Source organism: Panthera leo, chromosome B2 (assembly GCF_018350215.1).
Source record: "Panthera leo isolate Ple1 chromosome B2, P.leo_Ple1_pat1.1, whole genome shotgun sequence".
Lineage (NCBI taxonomy): Eukaryota > Metazoa > Chordata > Mammalia > Carnivora > Felidae > Panthera > Panthera leo.
In genome coordinates this window covers 40,102,870-40,124,406 of record NC_056683.1, presented here as the reverse complement: position 1 = coordinate 40,124,406, position 21,537 = coordinate 40,102,870, and the positions used below count along the sequence as shown (strand labels likewise).

Below are 21,537 nucleotides of genomic sequence, written 5' to 3'. Positions count from 1 at the left end.
AATTAAGTAACATAGGTGAAAATCATTGCCTGGCTGTAATGTCACCATCATTGTGGCTGCAGAACCCTTACCCAGCTGGGACTACTCAAAGGGGGCAGGAGGCAGACTGAAAATCCGTCACAGAAGTGCCATAAGAGAGAGTGATGCAGGGGCTCCCGGGTAGCTCAGTCAGTTGAGTGTCCAGCTTCAGCTCAGGTCATGATCTGACGGTTCATGAGTTCAAGTCCCACGTTGGGTTCTCTGCTGTCAGCGCAGAGCCTGCTTCAGATCCTCAGTCTTCCTCTCTCTCTGCCTCTTCCCTGCTCACACTCTCTGTCTCAAAAATGAATAAACATTCATTTAAAGAGAGAGACAGACTGATGCAAACTTCAGAAGCAACAATAGAGGTGGAGAGCTATTGGAGAACCCCTTCAGCTGAGAGAGACAACTTTGAATGTCATGATTCAGAAAAAGCTCTGAAAAGGGCACTGGGCAGCCTGCCAAGGTGGGGGCACAGCTGAGGACAGTGGAGGTGCACACAAGTGAAGTGTAGTGTTTGCACAGTCTGATGTAAAAACACCTGCATCTCTGCCACACCTCCACACGGACAGAGTTCTGGTGAAAAGAGACCAGTCTGAGGGGCCAGAAAACTGGTGTCGGTTCCTTCCTATCTTCATCAATTTGTGCAGTGTTGGGAAAGTCATTCTACCTCTTCCCTGGTTCTCTTGCCCGCAAAGTAGAGTAAGTAATACCTTGTGGGGGGAAATGTCTTTGCACAGTACTTTTAATTAGACGGTGCAAAATGTTCTCATAAACTTGATCTTATTATTTTTAATCTGCTCAACAATCTTAGAAGGCAGGTGAGGTAGCAGCTTTATGTTACAGATAGTGGATGACCTTCATCTTGCATCATTATGTGCTGGGCATTATACCAAACATTTAATCTGCCTAGCAACTCTTTGAAGTGGGAACTATTTTATCATCTCTAGTTGATATATGAGAAAATTGAGGCTCAGAGTGGGCAAGATACTTGCCTGAGTTACTGGCAAGCCCAGTCACTCAGCAAAGTGGTAAGTCTGGGTTGAGAACCGAGATCTCCCAATTAGAAGTCCAGAGTTTTCCATTATGCTGAATTGCCTATGTGAAAGCACTTGGGGAGAATAAAGCTTAGAGAACTGCACAAATGAAATAAATTTTTATTATAACAAACCCAGGTTATAAGCCTTTTTACTTGCAGCTAAATTATGGTGGACATTAATAACGACATTTTTTGGCTATAATACTTTTTGGTTTCTGGTACTGGATAACAGCAGCAATTGTAAATTCTGAAATGCTACAGTAACACAAGGAAATGAAGACAGGAAGACTGGGAGGATGGTGATGTACAGGATGGCTGGGTCACAAAAATGTCATTTGCTGTGGGGAAGGAATGTGGGCTTAAGGAACACAGCAAGGCTATTTTAAGGAGGTAAAGGGATGGGACCTAGACTCAGTGCAGTGGTACATTTCCTTTTTTCTTTTTCTTAAGATTTCATTTTTAAGTAATCTCTACACCAAAGGTGGGGCTCAAATTCATAACCCCAAGATCAAGAGTCACATGCTCCACTGAGCCAACTAGGCACCCCTGGTACTTTTCCTTTTAATGAAATGGAAATTTTGTTAAAATTTTGAAACATACAGAAATAGGAAAATAAATCAACCATTAATCCACTACCCAGAAATAACTGCTGCCAATATATTAACTATATACATTTTTCAAAACCTGTGTTCTGTTACCTCCAACCAAACAGGAACTACATAAGCAAACACGATTTGAAGAGGAAACACTGAAGGAACTCGGTAACTATCTACACAGGGGCTGATGCAATGTGACCAAGACCCGGCGTCAGCCAAGCAGCCGACCCTAGGAAGCCAGCTGGACTCTCAGTCCCACCCTCAAAAATACGTGGAATGACGTCTCTATGGTTGTTCCTGTGCCGGAACGCAAGGCTACGCTCTCTCCTTTTGCGGAACTCTATGGTCTGAGGACGCGACTGTGCCCCGGAAGCAGTCCTAGGGGCCCGGGACGGCAAGATGGCGGCGCGAGCGGCGCTTGGGTCCATGTGCCGGCGTCTCTGGCAGGTATCTGGCGGGTGGGGGGTACTAAGCTAGCTGACAGGGCAGGAGCCGTAAAGTCTTGTTGCCGCTTGTCGTTCTGGCCATCTGGAGTTTCCCCCGGTATTTATTCCGCCCCTTGGCGCATTGTTTGCCGGAAGGTGGCGGGAAAGGGACTGGTTTTATTTCGAATCCTCTCATGAGATAAAACGTAAGAATCAGGGCAAACACGGGCAAACACGGGAACAAGAAGAATCGTAGGATGTCAGAGCTGGAAAGAATGTTGAACAGCGTATGTCCCGCACCACTCTTTTCAGGTTTGCAAAATAAACTGAAGCTCAGAGAAGGCTTGCTTTGGTAAAAATTAGGGGCTGAACTGGTACCAGATCTTAGATCCCTCCCATGGAACCAAATTGGGATAGCTTTGATTCTGACATTAGATGAGAGTCGCGGAAGTGGTAGGAATGGGCTGTTCCCTGCGCCTTTCTTGGGAGAAAAAGCAAAAACCGTAAGCAGTGATTCTCAAGTTATTTGGCCTCAGTATCCCTTTAACACTCTAAAACTGGTTGAGGACTCGAGAGAGCTTTTGCTTTTGTCGGTTTTAGCTCTGCATATATACCTTCTTAGAAAATAAAACTGGGAATCTTAAAAATGCTTATTCATTTAGAAGTAAGACCAAGAAGGGGCGCCTGGGTGGCTCAGTCCATTAAGCGCCTGACTCTTGATTTCAGTTCAGGCCGTCATTTCAGGGTTTCTGAGTTTGAGCAGTGGGTGGGGCTCTGCGCTGTGTGGAGCTTGCTTAGTATTCTCTCTCTCTCTCCCTCTCTCTCTCTCTCTCTCTCTGCGGCCCTCGCTCGCGCGCATCTTCTTTCTCAAGAATAAATAAACTTAAAAAAATTAAAAAGAAAAGAAAAAAAAATAATGCATTACGTATTTTTTGGAAAAATAACTAAATTTTTCAAAACAAAGTTAGTGACAAGAGTAGCAGCGTTTTATGTTTTTGTAAATCTCTTGTTAACCTTAAAAGTATATATTATTTTGCCAGCAAAAATGAGTTTATTTGGGAATAACAGAATTGCGATTCGGGACAGGCAAGGTATGGCAAGACCATAGGTAAGTCCCCAAATAAAAGAAAGGATTGTTTTAGAAAGGAGGAGGAAGTTGAGAGGGGCTGTTTTGAGTGGAAGTGCTTTGGAGAAAATCAAGAGTTCAGGGTGATGATGGTTTCTCCTTGGCTGAGTTGCAGTGTAGTCAGTTTCTTGTAGAAGATTTATCATGCATCTTTTCCTTTTGGGGGCCTGTAATTGATCATACTTCTGATTCTTCTCTTGAGGTCTGTAATTGACAGTTCTTCCAGTAATTGATGTTAAGTGATGTGGGACCCCCTTTTAGGCTCTGGACTCTAGTGAGGTTTCCTTTTTTTACATTTCCTCCTTTTGATCAAGATCTTTCTCCAAAAGCATTACTAATTGGGAGTCAGGTTTCCATATTTAGTGGTTTTGTTCCTCTGTGCCAGGAAGGACTTTTCCTGGTTGTTATGTCTTATGTCAGAGAGAAAATACAGATTGGAAGCATATTGAGAGGTTGGGGCACCTGGGTGGTTCAGTTGGTTGAGCATCCGACTTTGCCTCAGGTCCTGATGTCACGGTTCGTGGGTTTGAGCTCTGCATCGGGCCCTGTGCTGACAGCTCAGAGCCTGGAACCTGCTTCAGATTCTGTGTCTCCCTCTCTCTCTTCCCTCCCCTGCTTGCACTCTGTCTCTCTCAAAAATAAATAAACACTAAAAAAAATTTTTTTTAATTGAAAGAAACATACTGAGGTGACTCAAGTAACAAGTAGGGGTGGCAGGGAGAACTCTTAGGCACTTCCCATTTATCAAGACATCAGGCTTGTACCAATTGGAGATCATCTCTTTATTGGGTACATCATTTTTACAAAAGCTTGACAAGCTAAGTATAAAACTTTAAATAATTATACAAAAGAAGTAATGTAACAATTCCAAATTACACGGTGGTTCTAAACTTGTCCCCTAAGTCTGAAGGTAGCAAACTAAAATATTTATTGGCACGTATTGTGACTTGGGAGAGGAAACTTCTCCCCTACAGAGGCAAACATGGAGTCATGTATGCCTCCTGGAAATCCCTGCTTAAAGTGGCCGTGAAGACAAAATAGTGAATATTGCAAGAACACACTGAAAGAATGAACTGGGTGCATTTTGGAAAATACAGTGTAGTTATAAACCTGAAGCAATAGCTAATGAACTTTTTGCAAAAGTAGCAAAACTCAAAACAGTATTGGTATCTCAAAAGAATTGTTTGGAACCAAATGTAATCCAATAACACAGCACGTAAGGTTGCAAATTCACGCCATAAATCTGGATAAGATCCCAGAGTCAGTTAATAGTCCAAATGGAAAAAAGAGACTTGTGAATGCTGAAACCTCTCACCCTTCAGAAAAAGCAGGTGAAAGGTTAATTTGCCATAGGTTCGTGATGAGGCTGTTTTCAAAAGGCCATCATCAAAAGAAGTGGTTTCCCCCCTTTCACGGGGGTTTGGGAAAGGTGGACAAGGGCATTTTCTTTCCACAAAAGAAATAGAAGTAAATAGTGAGGAAAAGATGTATAGGCTTGGTCTGGACATCTTGAGAAAGCTGCGTCTTCAGATGTCATCTGCTTCAGTTCTGGGAAGCCTTTACTTTTAGGTCATCAGACGGTGTGCAGGTCCAGTTAGGGTTTGTCGCTTTCTTTAGATGTGTCATGTGAGTCCAGGATTCTGCCCCTTGGAGTTTGGCAGCACAAGGGATGGTTAGCAGTAGCTGATGAGGGTCCTTCCCACAAGGTTAAAGAGAGTCTTTCTGGATGTATCTTTTCCAGTAGACAAAATCTCCATATTGCAAGATGTGAAGGTCTGTCTCCCAGGTGCACTGTGAAGAGATTGCTCTACCAAATCATAGTTGTTTTTAATGGAAATAATTAGGCCTTGGGGCCTCTGGGTGGCTCAGTCAGTTAAGTGTCCCACTCTTGATTTCGACTCAGGTCATAATCTCATGGTTCTGAGTTCAGGCCCCGCGTCGGGCTCTGCACTGAAAGTGCGGAGCCTGCTTGCGATTCTCTCTCCTCCTCTCTCTCTCCCCTTCTCCCTCTTCTCTGCCAACCGCTCCCCCCCCCCCCCAGTAAATAAACTTTAAAAAAAGAAGTAATTGGACCTTTACAGTATGAAATAGATCTCCTTTTATCAATTGTGGATCAAGGAGGCAAGGGCCAGGTGCATTGCGCGTTCTGTGACTAGCTCAAAGGGCGAGAGGCTGAGTACCAAAGTGGGTGGATCTGAGATTGAGAAGGACCAACAGCAATGCTTTCAGCCAAGGTATTTGGAGGGTGTCTACAAAATTTGTCAGTTTACTCTTAACCTGACATTAGTGAGTTTGACTAACCCTGAGGGTTAAGGTTGATAAATACAATAGAAGTGTTGTAAAACCAGCCACACAGCACAGACTTGTCAAAGCACCTGACTGGTAACATGGGTTCCCCAGTCACTATGAAGTTCAAGAGGGGTTCCCCGGGTAGGAATAATCTTTTCTAACAGAAGTTTAGCAACAGAAGAAACAGTAACCTGTGTATAAGGGAAAGCTTTAGTTCAGTGAGAAACATACAGACCATGACTAAAATATATTTATATCCGCAAGATGGGGGAGCTATATGAAATTTGTGCAAACCGATTTCTTTGCATTATACTTTGGACAGGTGGGATGAGCGGGATAGACACTGTTTGCAGCCTTAGTAATATTTCCCCATGAATATGGGCTCATGACACTGTCATTTTGTCAGTAGACATGTATAATGGTAAGTCATGGGAATGTTAAAATTTCTGGTAAGGCCCGATTGTTATTTGGTCCAAACCACAGTTCTCTTTATTGAGCCAACAATTACTCGATTTCCAATATTGTTTTTTCCTCTCTGGGGCCAATTGTTGGGTATCTCTGGTTAGTTTTTCCAAATTATTATTTGGAGGAACATCCCTTTGGACCATGACAGAGTCTGGCTATTGATTTCCTTGAAAGCAGCTCTTTTGGTGGAAATAATAGCAAGGCGGTTTCCTTTTGGTACCCAGGGAGTTGAGTCTGGAATGCTTGGGAACCTTAGTAACAGCCAGTGCAGTCAGCCAAAGCATAGTATCGAATAAATTTTGGATATAGATGTTTTCAATTTTATCCCCATTGGAAACTTCTTGACTATTTCCTAACATTCCAAAATCATGAGCTACCCCAAAGGCATATTGACTGTTATAAATGTTTGCAGCTTTACCCTTAGCCAGAATTAAAGGATAGTTAAAGGGGATTCCGTGATTATTTCTTCAGAGGGCTTCAGTGCAGTGGCAGGAATGGTTAGGAATGCAGAGGCTAGGGGAATATCCCCGTGCCACAGGGTCTGGTTGTTGGCTACAATACACCATGGGTCCATGATGGTCCCCATGTTTTAGGGTGAGTACTCCAAGGGTGTTCCCTCCCCCCTCACATGCAACGAGGGAAGTTGGTAATTAGGACATCTGGGCTGTGGGCTTTATTAGGCTTTTCTTTAAAGTCCCCAAAGCTATGTCTTCTCAATTTTTCCAAATAATAGAATTAGGTTGGCCATTTCTTTTTATTCTTCAGTAAATCATATAGAGATTGAGCCATGAAAGAAGTTTCAAATCCAAATTCGACAGTAGCCAGCCAGTCCAAGAAAATCTCGTAATTGGCACTTCGTTTTAGGTTTGAGGAAGTTCAGGATGGCACAAAGCCTACCTGGATCCAGATCTGGTCCTCATTCTGAGGTCAGGTGCTCTAAGTATTGAACCAGAGTTTGAGCAAACTGCAGTTTTTCTCCAGAGACTTGATGTCCTTTTAATGCCAAAAGCTTTAACAGATAGGTGCTGTCTTACTGAGAAAGGATTTGAGAAGGGCAGCAGAAAAGCAAATTATCTACAGATTCTAACAAAGTAGAGCCTATAGAAAGTTTTTTATCATCCACATCTGTTTTTAAGGTTTGTAAAAAGTAAGGACTCTCTGTGCTGCTCTGGGGCATTATTGTCCAGGGGTCCTTCCATCCTTCCCAAGTGAAAGCAAAAAGATACTGGCTATTTTTACACTACATAGATCAATTACAGTGACAAATTTGCTTTCAGTGGGAATGGATGTCAGTAACATATGGGGGTTAGGAACAACAGGGTGCCGAGGGATAGCAACGTATTGCTCAGAGGTCCTGGATAAACCTCCATCCTTGGCCATTGAGTTTTCTCACAGGTAAAATAGGCGAATTACTAGGACTAGTACAGGGGATAATGAGGCCCTGAGCTTTGTAACCTTCTGTTACCAGCTTGATGCCTTGCAGGGCTTCTTTATTTATAGAGTATTCATTCATTCTGGGGAGAGGTTTTGAAGGAGCTGTTGAATCTAGATGGAAAGTATACCCGTGGATTCTGCCAATCAGATGAAGATTTTGCCCAGAAAGAGGATTTGACCCAGTAGGGACAGTGTCCCCAGATGCAGCTGTAGTGCTGTCAGACATGGAGCAAATAAAAGATGTCAGAAGGTCATTTAATCTCCCTGGTTGGCTATCTTGAGTCCTACTGTCAAATTCTAGAATTATTTCCCTCTTTTTGGGAGAAAGAAATTCCAGCATGATGTATTTCTGAAAAATCTCTGCAATCTGTAGGAGCAGAGGAACTAAGGAGAAAAGGGTGTGTGTCTCCCAAAGGGCCTAGACTAAAGAGAACAGGGTCAGAGACAGGAAACTGGTAAAGTTTATTAGAGACCCCAGTGTTTGAACTGTTTTAGTATGCCAAGCAGGGGCTGCTTTATAGCACTGGGGTCACGCACCAAGCGTGTAGTTCTTGTGTCAATAAGGAAAGAGAAGGATTTGTTCCTGATCTGAACAGTGGTTTCCCTTAGCCAAGTAAGAGGGAGGTTTGGGAAGAACTCCTTTGGTTTCCTGGAGCCCTGTCTTGGGAATGAGGAGGACATTGGAAAGGCTGGCTATAGAGGGCTGAAGGCAAGATGGTAACAATCTTTTTTTCCTGTGTTCTGACTCTTTGCAACAATAGCAGAAACTAGGAAGTTTTTCGTTTTGTTTAAGGGCCTTCATTTGTTAGAATGAAAAATTAAGCATTTTAGTGGTCTTTCTTTTAGGTGATTCCTCTAAGGTACTAGCAAGCTGGTTTGCCAAACCAACTAATCAGGAGCGGGCACAGTTTCCCATTCCATCATGGTCCTTTTAACTAAAAAAAGAGTTAGCCCAGTTCATCCCGTTAAGAAACATAGTTAAATGCTACCCCAATGGATTCAACATCAAAAGGAAGACCAGAATTTTCTTTGAAAACAATCTGAAATCAATTTTAATAGTCATGAATAGGTTCATCAGGCTTTTGTGTGCAAGACTGAATTTTGTTCCAATCAGCAGGCTTAGGAAAAGTCTACTGTAATTGCTCAGTGGAGATTTCCAGGGAATGTTCTAGCATCTTGCCAAAAATCAGGGGTCTGTTTCTCTAAACTCTTTTCAAGATGTTCCCATTGGGCTACTTACAGCCAGTGTCTGGTCTGGCCTTCTCCAACATGAATGTGGACTAATGGCTAAAAAATCTGAGAAACTGGGTTGGCAAGTTTGCAAAACTATGGGAAATGCTTCAGCAAACTTATGGGGGTTCTCAGTCATTACAGGGAAACTCTTTTTAACTATGGCTCGCAATTCAGCATTACTCCAGGGAATATAAGAAATTTGGGGGTTATTTGGAACCTCAGAAGATTTAACTTTAAAGGAGCAAATTTTAGTGGGTTCAGGGAGGGAGCAGGGAGAGGTTTGGATGAAAAGGGAAGTTTGGTGAGAAAATTAAAGTGGGGAAACTGAGGGTGTAGAGGGGATGGAAGCCAACAGGAGGGAAGGAGGACGATGTCACCACAGGTGGGGCTTGAGCATAGGTGGCTGCTACAATCCTGGGGGCCTCAGAAGCCTTTCCATCTTTGTCTCAGTCTAGAAACTATATTTTGCAGAGAACCAGTTTTAGATTAATTGGTAATGTTTGGAAGCTTTAAGACATCCATCCCAGGCATCCCATGGGAATGCAAGCTGGTGCAGCCACTCTGGAAAACAGTATGGAGGTTCCTCAAAAAACTAAAAATAGAACTACCCTACAACCCAGCAATTGCACTACTAGGCATTTACCCACGGGATACAGGTGTGCTGTTTCGAAGGGACACACGCGCCCCCATGTTTATAGCAGCACTATCGACAATAGCCAAAGTATGGAAAGAGCCCAAATGTCCACCGATGGATGAATGGATTAAGAAGATGTGGTATATATATACAATGGAGTATTACTCAACAATCAAAAAGAATGAAATCTTGCCATTTGCAACTATGTGGATGGAACTGGAGGGTATGATGCTAAGTGAAATTAGTCAGAGAAAGACAAAAATCATATGACTTCACTCATATGAGGACTTTAGGAGACAAAACAGATGAACATAAGGGAAGGGAAACAAAAAGAATATAAAAACAGGGAGGAGGACGAAACAGAAGAGACTCATAAATATGGAGAACAAACAGGGTTACGGGAGGGTTTGTGGGAGAGGGGATGGGCTAAATGGGTAAGGGGCACTAAGGAATCTACTCCTGAAATCATTGTTGCACTTTATGCTAACTAGTTTGGATGTAAATTTTTAAAAATAAAAAATTAAATTAAAAAAAAAAAAAAAGACACAGGCATCCCATTCAAGTTTGACAAGTTTAGAGACATGGCTGTCCGGTTTGGTTTTGAGAAAAGTAAGTTTGGGGAGATCAAAACTTCCCCATAATGGCCAATTGAAGTTCTAAATTACTTTCGATTAAGTCAGTCCATTTAGTTAGAAATGGGCATGAGAAGGAACCACAGTTTTTAAACATAAAACCAAGGTCCCAGAAGGAGTGCTTCCCTTAAAGCATTTTGATGACCGGGGTCCTGTTTCTTAGAGGTTTCTCTAGAGCAAAAAAAGAAAAATTCCTAAACAGCACAGTTTCAACAGGAACATCCTGGTTCCAAAGGAATCTGACCAAAGGTCAGCACAGAACCAGTGGGAACAGCCCAGTTCTGGAAAGGAGGTGGACCAAAACTAACACAGTTCCAAACAGGGCACAGTTCCAACAGGAACCGTCTGGTTCCAGAAGGGAGTCAGACCAAAGGTCAGGCAAGTACTCTGAAAGGACAAAACCTTAAAACAGATCCCAAATAAAGACTGGAGAGCTCAAAGCACAAAGAGAATAGATCTCGAAGTGCAGGAGAAACTTAGCCTCCAACACCAGGAATGGCAAGAAAGCAGTGAGCTTAATTGCCTCTGTGGGCCCTGGCACCTGTTTGCTCACCAGCCTCAAAGCTGTTGGGGTTCATTTTTGGATCCCACTTCTGATCACCAAATAATGTTAACCTTAAAAATAAAAGTTATTTTACCAGTAGAAATTGGTTTATTTGGGAATGACAAAGAAATACACTTTGGGACATGCAAGCTATGGCAAACCGTAGGCAAGTCCCATAAACAAAGGAGAGAAACATTTTATGGAGGAAAAGGAAGAAGTTGGGAAGTGCTTTGAATGAAGGTCCAGTGGAGATAAGCAGGAGTTCAGATAGTTTTTCATAGGCTGAGTCACAGAGGTAGTCAATTTCTTATAGAAGATTCAGTGAACATCTTTTCGTGTTGGGGCCTGTAATTGACAATTCTTTCCATAATTGACATTGAGTGGTATGGCTCCCCCTTCTAACCTCCCTGCTTCATGAGGTTTCCCTTTATTCATTTTCACATTCTTTTAATGTCTGGCTTCATGGAGGGCAGCTGGATTCTCATGTTTGTTTTGCAATCTTGCTATATCACTCAGCATGCAGCTTCTAGAAAACCTCACTGTACACGGTTGAGAGTGAGAGTGGAAAAGTTGCAAATAACGGCTATTATTAGGAAAATAGTTTTAATCTCTTGGACCCCTCAAGTCCTCAGACCACACTTGGAGAACCATTGTTCTTAAAGTCAGATGGTGGGGGTGCCTAGATGGCTCAGTCAGTTAAGCGGCCAACTCTTGGTTTCAGCTCAGGTCATGATCTCCCGGTTTTGTGAGTTCAAGCTCCACATCGGGCCCTGTGCTGACAGTGCAGAGCCTCCTTCGGATTCTCTCTCTCCCTCTCTCTCTCTCTCTCTCTGCCCCTCCCCCTCTCATGCTGTCTCTCTCAAAAATAAGAATAAACTTTTAAAAAAGGAAAAGTTAGGGGCGCCTGGGTGGCTCAGTCAGTTAAGCCTCCGACTTCAGCTCAGGTCATGATCTCGCGGTCCGTGGGTTCGAGCCCCTCATCGGGCTCTGTGCTGACAGCTCAGAGCCTGGAGCCTGTTTCAGATTCTGTGTCTCCCTCTTTCTCTTACCCTCCCCTGTTCATGCTCTCTATCTCTCTGTCTCAAAAATAAATGTTAAAAAAAAAAAAAAAAAAAAGAAAGAAAAGTTAGATGGTGGAAGAAGTTGAAACTTTGAACTACTAATACAATGCACACTCAGACTCGGTTCTGTCCCTTAAAAAAACAAAACAAAACAAAAATCTTAAGAACTTCTTAAGGTTGATTTGTGGATATAACAGCACTTTAGGCTCCAGCTTTTAAAAGAAGAGGTTTATACTGGGAGAATATGACTGGGAAGTGTCCTGTTCCTTAGACCTGTGGTCCTTTTGCACAACTGGATTGTGGGGTCTCTGGCGTACATGCAGGGAGGGGATTTCCTCTGTGATTGTGTGTGGGGAATGGCACTCACTTCCAGCTGCCTTGTATTGTGCCTGATTTCCTATCTTTTTGTTTTTCTCCCTTCATCCAAGGGCGAATATGAAGGTTTTGGTTTGCGTCCATCTTGGGTACAGAGGGAGGACAGGACAATAAGCTAAGAATAGGCTTTTAAAACATACTTAGGTGACCCTCAGTTGGTTTAAGTTTTACTTGTACTAAAGTGTCATTTTCATCTTCTAAGTATTTTTAGGGATCTTACTGTAATTCTCCTTTCTCAAGTTACATTTTTAAATCTCAAGATAGCTTAAGCGGAAAATAGAAGGCAAATTGCATATATAATAGTACCATAGGTCTCCTAAAACTAGAAGTTTTGTCCACTAGGGGGAGCTGACAGTAAAGGATTTGGAAATGCTGGATTGTTGGGAGTATGAAGTACAGCAGTGGTAGAAGATGGGTGTCAGTTTCACTGTGCATTTCGATTTATTTATAAACTAAGCTAACCCAGCCAAGCCAAGAAATACATATGCTAGAAAAGATGTAGGAAAGCTTCAAAAGAAGGCTACTTTAGAATTACTGTCCAGCTCTTGATTATAAAGAGACTTATTGCTCAGAAATATTCAGGCAAAATAAATATTATATTGAAGTACATTTAATCTATAAAAACCAATGGAAGAATGAAGTCACATTTTTTTTCCTTGATGTCCACATATTTTATTTTATTTTATTTATTTATTTATTTATTTATTTATTTATTTATTTTTAATGTTTATTTTTGAGAGAGAGAGACAGAGCATGAGCAGGAGAGGGGCAGAGAGACAGGGAGACACAGAATCCAAAGCAGGTTCCAGGCTCTGAGCTGGCAGCACAGAGCCCAACATAGGGCTCAAACCCATGAACTGTGAGATCATGACCTGAGCCAAAGTCAGACACTCAACCGACTGAGCCAGCCAGGGGCCCCTTTTTTTTCTTTTCACATATTTAAGTCATAGGTGTTCTTTTAATGTGAGAATTGCGTGTGTGTATGAGAGAGAAAGAGAATTGCTTTTTTTTTTTTTAATATTTGAGAGAGAGCGCAAACAGGAGCAGAAAGAGAGGAAGAGTGAATCCCAAGCAGACTCTGGACTGTCACTATAGAGCCCGACACAAGGCTCGAACCCACGAACCATGAGATCATTGCCTGAGCTGAAATCAAGAGTCAGACGCTTAACCAGCTGAGCCACCCAGGCACCCCAAGAATTCCTTGTTTGAAAAAGTTCTTACTCCTGAGCTTTAAAAGACACAAATTCTCTACTATTTTGAGAGTCTTTTTTGATTATGCACTCTGTCGTTGTTCTCTTGTTTTAAAATGAAATCTAATCTGGCATTTTAGTTACCTCAGTGTCTTCATTTGAAATAATGAGATAGCCCATTATTTGAAGCATTGTATACCTTTTGATTTTTTTAGTGGAAACTATGAATGATTTGAATACTGACTTTAATTCTGAAACATGCTCCTCATTTTTAGGGTTCAAGGAGTTTTTCTGTAAACGGTTCTAAGAGCAGTACAGCCAGAAATGGTGGCTTTCTCCTGTAAGTATATAATATAATTGGGTTTGCTAAATCGAATAAGGAAATGGGCTTTTGTGCTGTTTTACTTAGGTTTCTCTTTGTTTCCACACATAGCAGTACCAGTATGAAGTGGGTGCAGTTTTCAAACCTACATGTTGATATTCCCAAGGATTTGACCAAGCCCACGGTATGTACTCTCTGTTTCTTGGTAAGGAGCTATATTAGCAATAAATTTTCCTCATTATTTCCTTTGGGGCTGTTTCCCGAGCACTTTAGAGTAAAAATACTTTGTTTTCGAATACTGGCAATTGCACGGTGTGCCTGAGTAAAGTACTCTGTAATGTCCCTGGCTGCTCATATTATGTTTCAGAGAATCAGGGAATCAATTATTTACCCCAAATAACTGTGGGAATAAGCAGTCGTTTGCTTTAGCTCAGCATAATGTGAAGGGTTGTCATAATTAATGATGCAGAATACTTGTTATTACATTAGGGAAATTTTTTTCTCTTTTAGGCTTTCAGGTCTTTGTTTTCATGTTAAGACATTGAACCTGGGCCTGGACAATCCTTTATTGTTCACAGTGAGAAAGCACATTACCACAGTAAAGAAAATCTAGAAGTAGCTGTGTAACCTTTTTTCCTTTAAGTAAAAATCATGATTCTGTGAGCCCAGTTTTTGTGTAAATTTGTGGTTTAAAAAATCCTTACAAATTCTGAAACCTTTCATTTCCACCCCTCACAAATAATCCCCTTTAACGGTTTGTCATGAATCCTTCTAGACATTTGTCTGTATGTAATCATCTTGTCTGTGCACATGCACACCAAAATGAAATTGTGTTCTACATAATGTACTGCTCTTTTGATTTTTCTTTCACTGAATAAATACTGGGTATATTTCCATGGCGATACCTATAAACTCTGGGTCTCCAAGTCAGATGTTTGCCTGGGCCAGGCCTGTAAGGAAAGGTGGCAGGGTGGGCACGGTGGCAGGCTATGCCCTTTATAAGCAAGACAGCTGCTACTTACTCTAGCCACTTGTTGCCACGTGGGAAATCAGACCTAGTGATGTCACATGGTCTCAAATTTTCCAAGCTAAACTGAAATCCAAATTTTTATTCAAAATCTCTTGATTTTTTTATATCACGACAGATTCAAACTCTCTTTAAAACCCTCTGAGGACCAATCAGAAACACCTCTTAGGGCTATATTCCCTCTCCCTTGTGCCCTAGGTTATGGTGTAGAATATCCGTGTACTCTGTTCTTTCCAGCAACCCTACCTAACCTTGGGGATAATTGAGAGTAAATGTCTAGCTTGCTTCCTGGTTAGTAAGTAGATTTCCTTTGAGGAGCAAAGTAATTTAACCCTGAATCATTGGATTAGTAAGATAAATTACTGGTCTAATGGATGGATGAAGGTGAAGGTAATTCACCCCTTGGAGGAAAGTCAGAAATGTCAAACCCATTATTCCTAAAATCTTTAAGCATTAGAGTGGAAGAGGTACAAGTTAAATGTACAGTCAGTGCCATAACATTTTAATTAGAAATGAGTAATTTTTCTATTAGGGTAGGCAAAACATACATGAATAAAACTAATAAAAATATAAATAGCAATAGCTTGCCTTTGTAAAACAACGTTTTATGACTTATAAGCACTTTAATCTGTGTTTACATGTTAGCGCCCTACAGAAATGCCGTGAGTGGTGCTGTGAGCTCTAGCATGGGTATTCTTCCGTTTTATGCATAAGGAAACTGAAATATGGTGAGATGGTATGACTTGCCCGTTGTCATTCAGCTATAAGAAGCAGAGTTTAATTCTCAATCCAAGTCTTCTGCCCTTCTAACCAGGCTACTTGGTTAACAGACCCCAGAATCCTTTCCCATGGTGTATTTGGGGCCCAATAAATATTAAGTTAGAAGGTCTCATTAGTGATTTTGTAGGTTGCTTGGAAGTCCTTTTGATTTAAAGTATATTTTAACAGATTGTAAGCGTCATTGTGGAGATCTGAATGTGTTAGTATCTAGCTACTTAGGCTAACAGTATTAAGATGTTGCTCAGCATTTTTCTCCCCATTTATTAGTAAACTCTGAAAGTGTTCAATTGAGGATAATATGTTAAATTTTCCAGTTATAAATATTGGAGGAACCACAACTGAAACTTTTCTTCTTGATTTGAAAATTTTAGATAACCATTTCTGATGAACCAGATACATTATATAAGCGCCTGTCAGTTTTAGTAAAAGGCCATGATAAAGCCGTATTGGACAGTTACGAATATTTTGCCGTGCTTGCTGCTAAAGAACTTGGTATCTCTATTAAAGTGTAAGTATTTATCTTTCCTAATCTGACCTTTTAGCTGCTGTAACATGATCAACCAGGAAAATGGTGCTCATCCCAACTAGGTGTGAGCTCTTTTTTTTTTTTTTTTTTTGAGCGTGTTAGGGAGGGGCGGGGGGAGGATAGAGCATCCGAGGTGGGCTTCTTGCTGACGGCAGTGAGCCCGATGTGGGGCTCAAACTCACAAACTGTGAGATCATGACCTGAGCCAAAGTCAGACGCTCAACTGACCAAGCCACCCAGGCGCCCCAGGTCTAAGCTCTTAAAACAGCATAGAACCTCATGGTAGATAGAGCTTAGGTTTGTCATATTATCAGGATTCCTATCTACTAGAATTTTTAAGTATTAGAATGAGTGAACAAGAAAAATAGAGGAAATCCTTTCTTTAGCAATTGCATAGACATAGGAGACCCAAGAAGCCCTCATGTCTGGGCCCTCCATGGGGCAGGGAGGTGGATTAGGTAAACAAGCAATCTTTTTAGACTCTTTGGGTTTGATGGTCTTTGTCTAATATAGCCATTATTTTAAAACCAGCCTTCAGGGGCGCCTGGGTGGCGCAGTCGGTTAAGCGTCCGACTTCAGCCAGGTCACGATCTCGCGGTCCGTGAGTTTGAGCCCCGCGTCAGGCTCTGGGCTGATGGCTCAGAGCCTGGAGCCTGTTTCCGATTCTGTGTCTCCCTCTCTCTCTGCCCCTCCCCCGTTCATGCTCTGTCTCTCTCTATCCCAAAAATAAATAAAAAACGTTGAAAAAAAAAAAAAAAATTAAAACCAGCCTTCAGAAACACTAGTCACCCAGTAATTTCATGCAGGAGTCAGGTGAGCTTCATATGGCCTTGAAATCACTGCCGGGTCAAGTGTAACTATAGTTGTCTCCCCCTTACCTGTCTAGGATACTTCCAAGACCCCCAGTGGATGCCTGAAACCACAGATAGCACTGAACCCTATATGTACTGTTTTCTCCTATACATATATACCTGTGAGGAAGTTACTTACAAATTAGGCACGGTAAGAAATTAACTAGTAATGAAACAGAACAGTTGCAACAATATGCTGTAATAAAAGTTATGTGAATGTGCTGTCTCCCTCTCTCAGAATTTCTTACTGTACTGTACTCACCCTTGTGATGAGATGAGACCATAAAATGCCCACGTGATGAAGGGCACCTGGGTGGCTCAGTCAGTTAAACGTTGACCTCTTGATATTGGCTTAGGTCGTGATCTCATGGCCCGTGACATTGAGCCCCATGTCAGGCTCTGCACTGACAGCATGGAGCCTGCTTGGGATTTTCTCCCCACTTGCGTGCATGCATTCCCTCCCTCTCTCCCTCCCCCCCCCCAAAATAAATAAACATTAAAAAATAATTGCCCACAGGATGAGAGGAAGTGAGGGGAATGATGTAGGCACTGTGATATATGGTGTAATGTTAGGCTGCTACTGACCTGACTCCCTCAGAAGGAGTTCTCATCTGCTTCTGGGCCACGGTTGACCACGGGCAACTGAAACTGCTGAGAGCAAAACCGCGGATAAGGGGTGATTCCTGCAACCCTCTTCTCTCATCACCTGCTCCTGGTGCTAAACAAGGCCCATTTGGGGCTTTGCCAGCCTTGCCTTATAACAAAACAGAAGGAACCCACACGTTTCCCATAACAGACTTTAGTTTTGTGGTTATCAGTGTTTGTGCAGGTTTTTCTAAAATAATACACAAACAGTAGCACATGGCTGCTACTCCTCACAGTTCATATATTTGGTCAGAAAGGGAGTTCAGGGTTGTAAAAGCCACAGGTGCATGTGTGTGCCCTTGCATGCCAAGGCTCATTTTTGGGGCTGTGGAATAATGTTCCCATTGCTGTCTGGGGTGTTTGTTTTGGCCTGAGCTTTATGACAGTGGTTGTTACACAGGACATTCTTGACAAATGGAAGTCTGTAAATGGTAGCTAATGCCTGTAATTGAGTATGAGCCTGACCTACAAAATTGTGCAATCATGCTTTGATATCAGTGACTCAGGTTTTAACATCACTTAGCTTAAGCATGTTGTTTCGCCCATTAATTTTTCAGACATGAGCCTCCAAGAAAAATAGAACGATTTACTCTTCTCAAATCAGTGCATATTTTCAAGAAGCACAGAGTTCAGTATGAAATGAGAACACTTTACAGATGTTTAGAGGTGAGTTTATTTCAGACATTCAAGCATTTTTGAAATACCTGGAATTTCACACTAGCACATTGTAACTTTCCTTTGATGTTGACCGGGTTGACTTCTTTCAGTCTGCCCATGACTGATAGTTGTAGAGAAGGTATATGATAGGAAATCAAACTCAAATAAACCATCCTTAAGAGCAGTTCATACTTTAACTCAGCAATGGAAATTATGCTAATTTTCATACAATAATATGGCCTTGGAATAATTTTACTTACATTTCAAAAATGCTAGTTAAGTTTTTATATACTTCTAGTGATCCTTTTTACATGCTAACTGGGTTTTCCATGCCTGTGCCGGGCACCATTAAGGTTTTTCATTCATCTGTTATTCCTTTGTGCATCCAGTAGGGTCAGCATAGTCTTGTGGTTAAGAAGAGTGAGCGTTCTGGAATCAGACAGATCCAAGTACTGGCACATACCAGTTGTGTGATCTGTACCTCAGTGCTCTCATCTGTAGAATGAGAGTAATAATGGTACCCATCTCATAAGGTTAGTGAGAAGATAAAATGAGATATTTATCGAAAGCACTTAGAATACTGCCATCACATAGTAAGTGATTAATACAGTAAAACCTTGGATTGCGAGTAACTTGTTGTGCGAGTGTTCTGCAAGATGAGCAAACATTTCTAATAAATTTACAATACAAGTAGTATGTGATGCCGAACATCACATGATCACAACTGAGCCAGTGGTTCTTCTCTCTCTCTCTTTCTCTCTCACTCTCACTCTCACTCTCACTCTCTCACTCTGGGATTGTGGGTGATCATCTCGCATGCTCAGATGCTTGGTCTCAGGCTGCGGTGTTTGGTAGAAATCAGTGATTTTTCAGAACGTTGGAAGGTGCCCACAACTGGCACTAGTGTATGTTTTGTCCCTTCAAAGCACCTATGGACAGTCCTTTGCTCTTCCATACAAGAGTAAGCTTAGGAATGTTTTGCTTCATTCTTTGTCAGGCTGCCTGCACATGTAGGCCCTTTCCTCTGCTGCCTGATTGCCAGTTACATAAATACAGTATGTGACAAGAGTTTATTAATACTGTTCTGTTGTCAACATCTGAACATATACAATGGCCCCCATGCAGAAGAAGATTCCACTGAGTCAATAGATAGCAGTGATTCCATTAGTGATAGTGAAAATCGTCCTACACAATAACCCTCCTCTCTCTTGTCTCCCTCACACCAGCCATGAAGGGTTTCGAAGGTAAGTGCAGGTGAATTTGTTTATTTTTCTTTGTATTTTGTATTTTCTTTACTTTGTATTCTATTACAGTATTGTAATTATTTTTATATGAGTATTTTTGAGGTAGAACGAATCATCTGAACTTCCATTATTTCTTATGGGGAAATTCACTTTGATATACAAGTGCTTTGGATTACAAGCATGTTTCCGGAACAAATCATGCTCACAAACCAAGGTTTTACTGTAAATGTTAATGAAACAAATGCAGGTATGCTGCTTTAACATCATGCTTGTCGGGTGGGTTCCATAGAGCCCTGGTTTTAAGGTGTTCTATGCCATACTCCCCCTTCCAGTCAACCAGAGGATCTATATACTCTTTTCCTTTTAAATTGGAATTCCTTGTAGGATTTCATGAAGAAAAGGCTGTACTGCTTTTACTTAAAAACAGAAACTTAACATTTCTGCTTTAACGGCATATCATGAACCAATTTCATGTTTGACATTTTAGTTAGAACATCTGACTGGAAGTACAGCGGATGTCTACTTGGAATATATTCAGCGAAACTTACCTGAAGGAGTTGCCATGGAAGTTATAAAGGTATGATTTAAATTTCTACCTCTGATGGAGGGAGGCCTGTATTGTTTTGCCACATCGCGGGCCTGTCTTGGCCCACCGAGTAAGCGGGATGGCCCGTGGCAGGTGCCAAGAAGGCAGAGCTGGGGTCCCTGCCCCTCTGCAGCAGTGGCAGCTGAGCGGAATCCCGCCACCGCAGCCTCTTCCTCCTCCCCGGGCCGCCTCTGGAGTCTTCCTCCCGCTTAGCAGTTGCCTAGATGCGGGGTCTACGTTAATTGGCGGTGTCCCTGGAGATCACCGGGGATCAGATCGACCATTTGTGAGAGTGTTTTGTATACCATCCGGTTTCCTTCTGTTTCAGAACCCTACAAAAAGGTGAGAGGGGTAAAAGGAAGAAAGAAGGCAAGAGGATTTGAGGGAACAGAGTTCATCCAATTTGTGGCTAAAGAGTTGGGTTAAGTCCACATTATGTTATAGTTTTGTATTTCTCTTTTCAGACAAAACTAGAACGGTTACCAGAACACATCAAGGAGCCAATCTGGGAAACAGTACCAGAGGAGAAAGCAGAAAGCAGGTCCTAAAGTCTCAGCCAGTCTACTTGCACCGGCGTTTGACCCAAGGGTGGCTCAAACACGTATGTTGAGATAGAGGCTTCCAGTGGGAGCGACCATGAGTGCACTTGACCACTCTGTTGAGCCCACGTGCCCTGATCAGCTCAAAGTGGGGGTGAAACTTTAATGACACACTGGACCACAGTGAAAACCACTTCACCTTACTCTTTTGTACACATCATTGTTTCAGTTCCGATTTTAACAAATGTGAGCAAGCCACTTTGACTACTGTGCACCAAAAGAATCAGGTTTCTGTTTTGTCATTCTGTTACAGTTCAGTTATCAGTTTGCACTGATTTTAACTTGTGTCACTTCATTTGTCTGAAAGTGAATGTTTGAAATAACTCCTTACACACATTTTTTTCCTTTTCAGCTACTTAGAAGGAACCTTCAGTTAATTTGGTTAATGTAACATTGTAACGCCAAACAGTTTTTGATAATTTAGCTAGTGCAAGCTGGAAAATCCTGGTGTGGAGGTGGTGACCTCCAAATTTCACCACATTTAAGCGTGACATTCTTGAAAATGAATGTACTGTGCAGCAGATCACGTACACTTGTGGCACACACTGAACTCTTCTTGTCGCCCAAACCCTTGCCAGGCTGCCAAGAAGGAGCACTGTAGTGGAATTTGAGCTCTCGAGAAATGACTGTCTGCATCACTTTTTTCATCCCGTGATTCATTCATTCAACAGGCTTTTATTTTGGTAGCTCTGTAACCAGCACTGTAGTAAATACCAAACGTTGAATGGAAGTATGGCTTTTGAAAAACATGCAGGGCACAGATAAATATTTTTTCTTATTAAGTCCCACACTGATAAGGCCTCTTTGTTTTGGTAAATGGCATTCTTTTTGTTTGGAGATGGCTACTTTTCCATGAAATTAAATCTTAGTTAAAACCCTGAAAGAGGCAGGACTACAATGTGCTGAAACTGCTGGTGTATCATCCCCAAGGGAGTGATTCGTTTCCTTTTTTACAGCAGAAGCAGGTCCATGTCTTTTGCGGTTTCCTTCACATCTTTGGGGTAGTTAGGACTCCTCAGTTTTTCCTCCCTTAAACTTAAGCTGGAGTCCCTGTTCTCTTTTCCCTGACCTACTATCAGGTGTCAATGTTTTGAATGCATACTGCTTATGTATCAGACTTCCATTACTGTCATTAACATGAAAAGAATTACAGCCTGTGCCCTGTGACCTCACTCAGCTCACAGCTCAGTTGTTGACTGTGTCATTCACAAATGCCTAAAGCATGCTTATCCCAGGTGT

General features: G+C 41.9%; 1 protein-coding gene across 4 annotated transcripts; it reads left to right on the top strand.

The window, feature by feature from the left end:
* Positions 1 to 1,938: 1,938 nt before the first annotated feature.
* Positions 1,939 to 21,281, top strand: MRPS10 (mitochondrial ribosomal protein S10). 4 transcript variants are annotated; one of them, XM_042938757.1, is made up of 7 exons: positions 1,939 to 2,096; positions 13,337 to 13,401; positions 13,498 to 13,567; positions 15,562 to 15,698; positions 17,770 to 17,878; positions 19,601 to 19,690; positions 20,164 to 21,281. In XM_042938757.1, the coding sequence occupies exons 1-7, from the start codon at positions 1,941 to 1,943 to the stop codon at positions 20,245 to 20,247; spliced, it is 711 nt and encodes a 236-aa protein (XP_042794691.1). In that variant the 5' UTR covers positions 1,939 to 1,940; the 3' UTR covers positions 20,248 to 21,281. The 4 variants fall into 4 exon arrangements, with proteins under 4 accessions (XP_042794691.1, XP_042794690.1, XP_042794693.1 ...); XM_042938756.1 differs by having other exon boundaries at positions 13,495 to 13,567; XM_042938759.1 differs by having other exon boundaries at positions 2,033 to 2,100.
* The last annotated feature ends 256 nt before the right edge of the window (positions 21,282 to 21,537 follow it).

Excerpts from the sequence above, each read along its gene's own strand:
- MRPS10 (XM_042938756.1), top strand. The coding sequence starts at position 1,941 with ATGGTTGTTCCTGTGCCGGAACGCAAGGCTACGCTCTCTCCTTTTGCG. Across the intron at positions 13,402-13,494 it reads AGAAATGGTGGCTTTCTCCT|CAGTACCAGTATGAAGTGGG; the intron begins GTAAGTATATAA and ends TTCCACACATAG. Across the intron at positions 15,699-17,769 it reads CTTGGTATCTCTATTAAAGT|ACATGAGCCTCCAAGAAAAA; the intron begins GTAAGTATTTAT and ends TTAATTTTTCAG.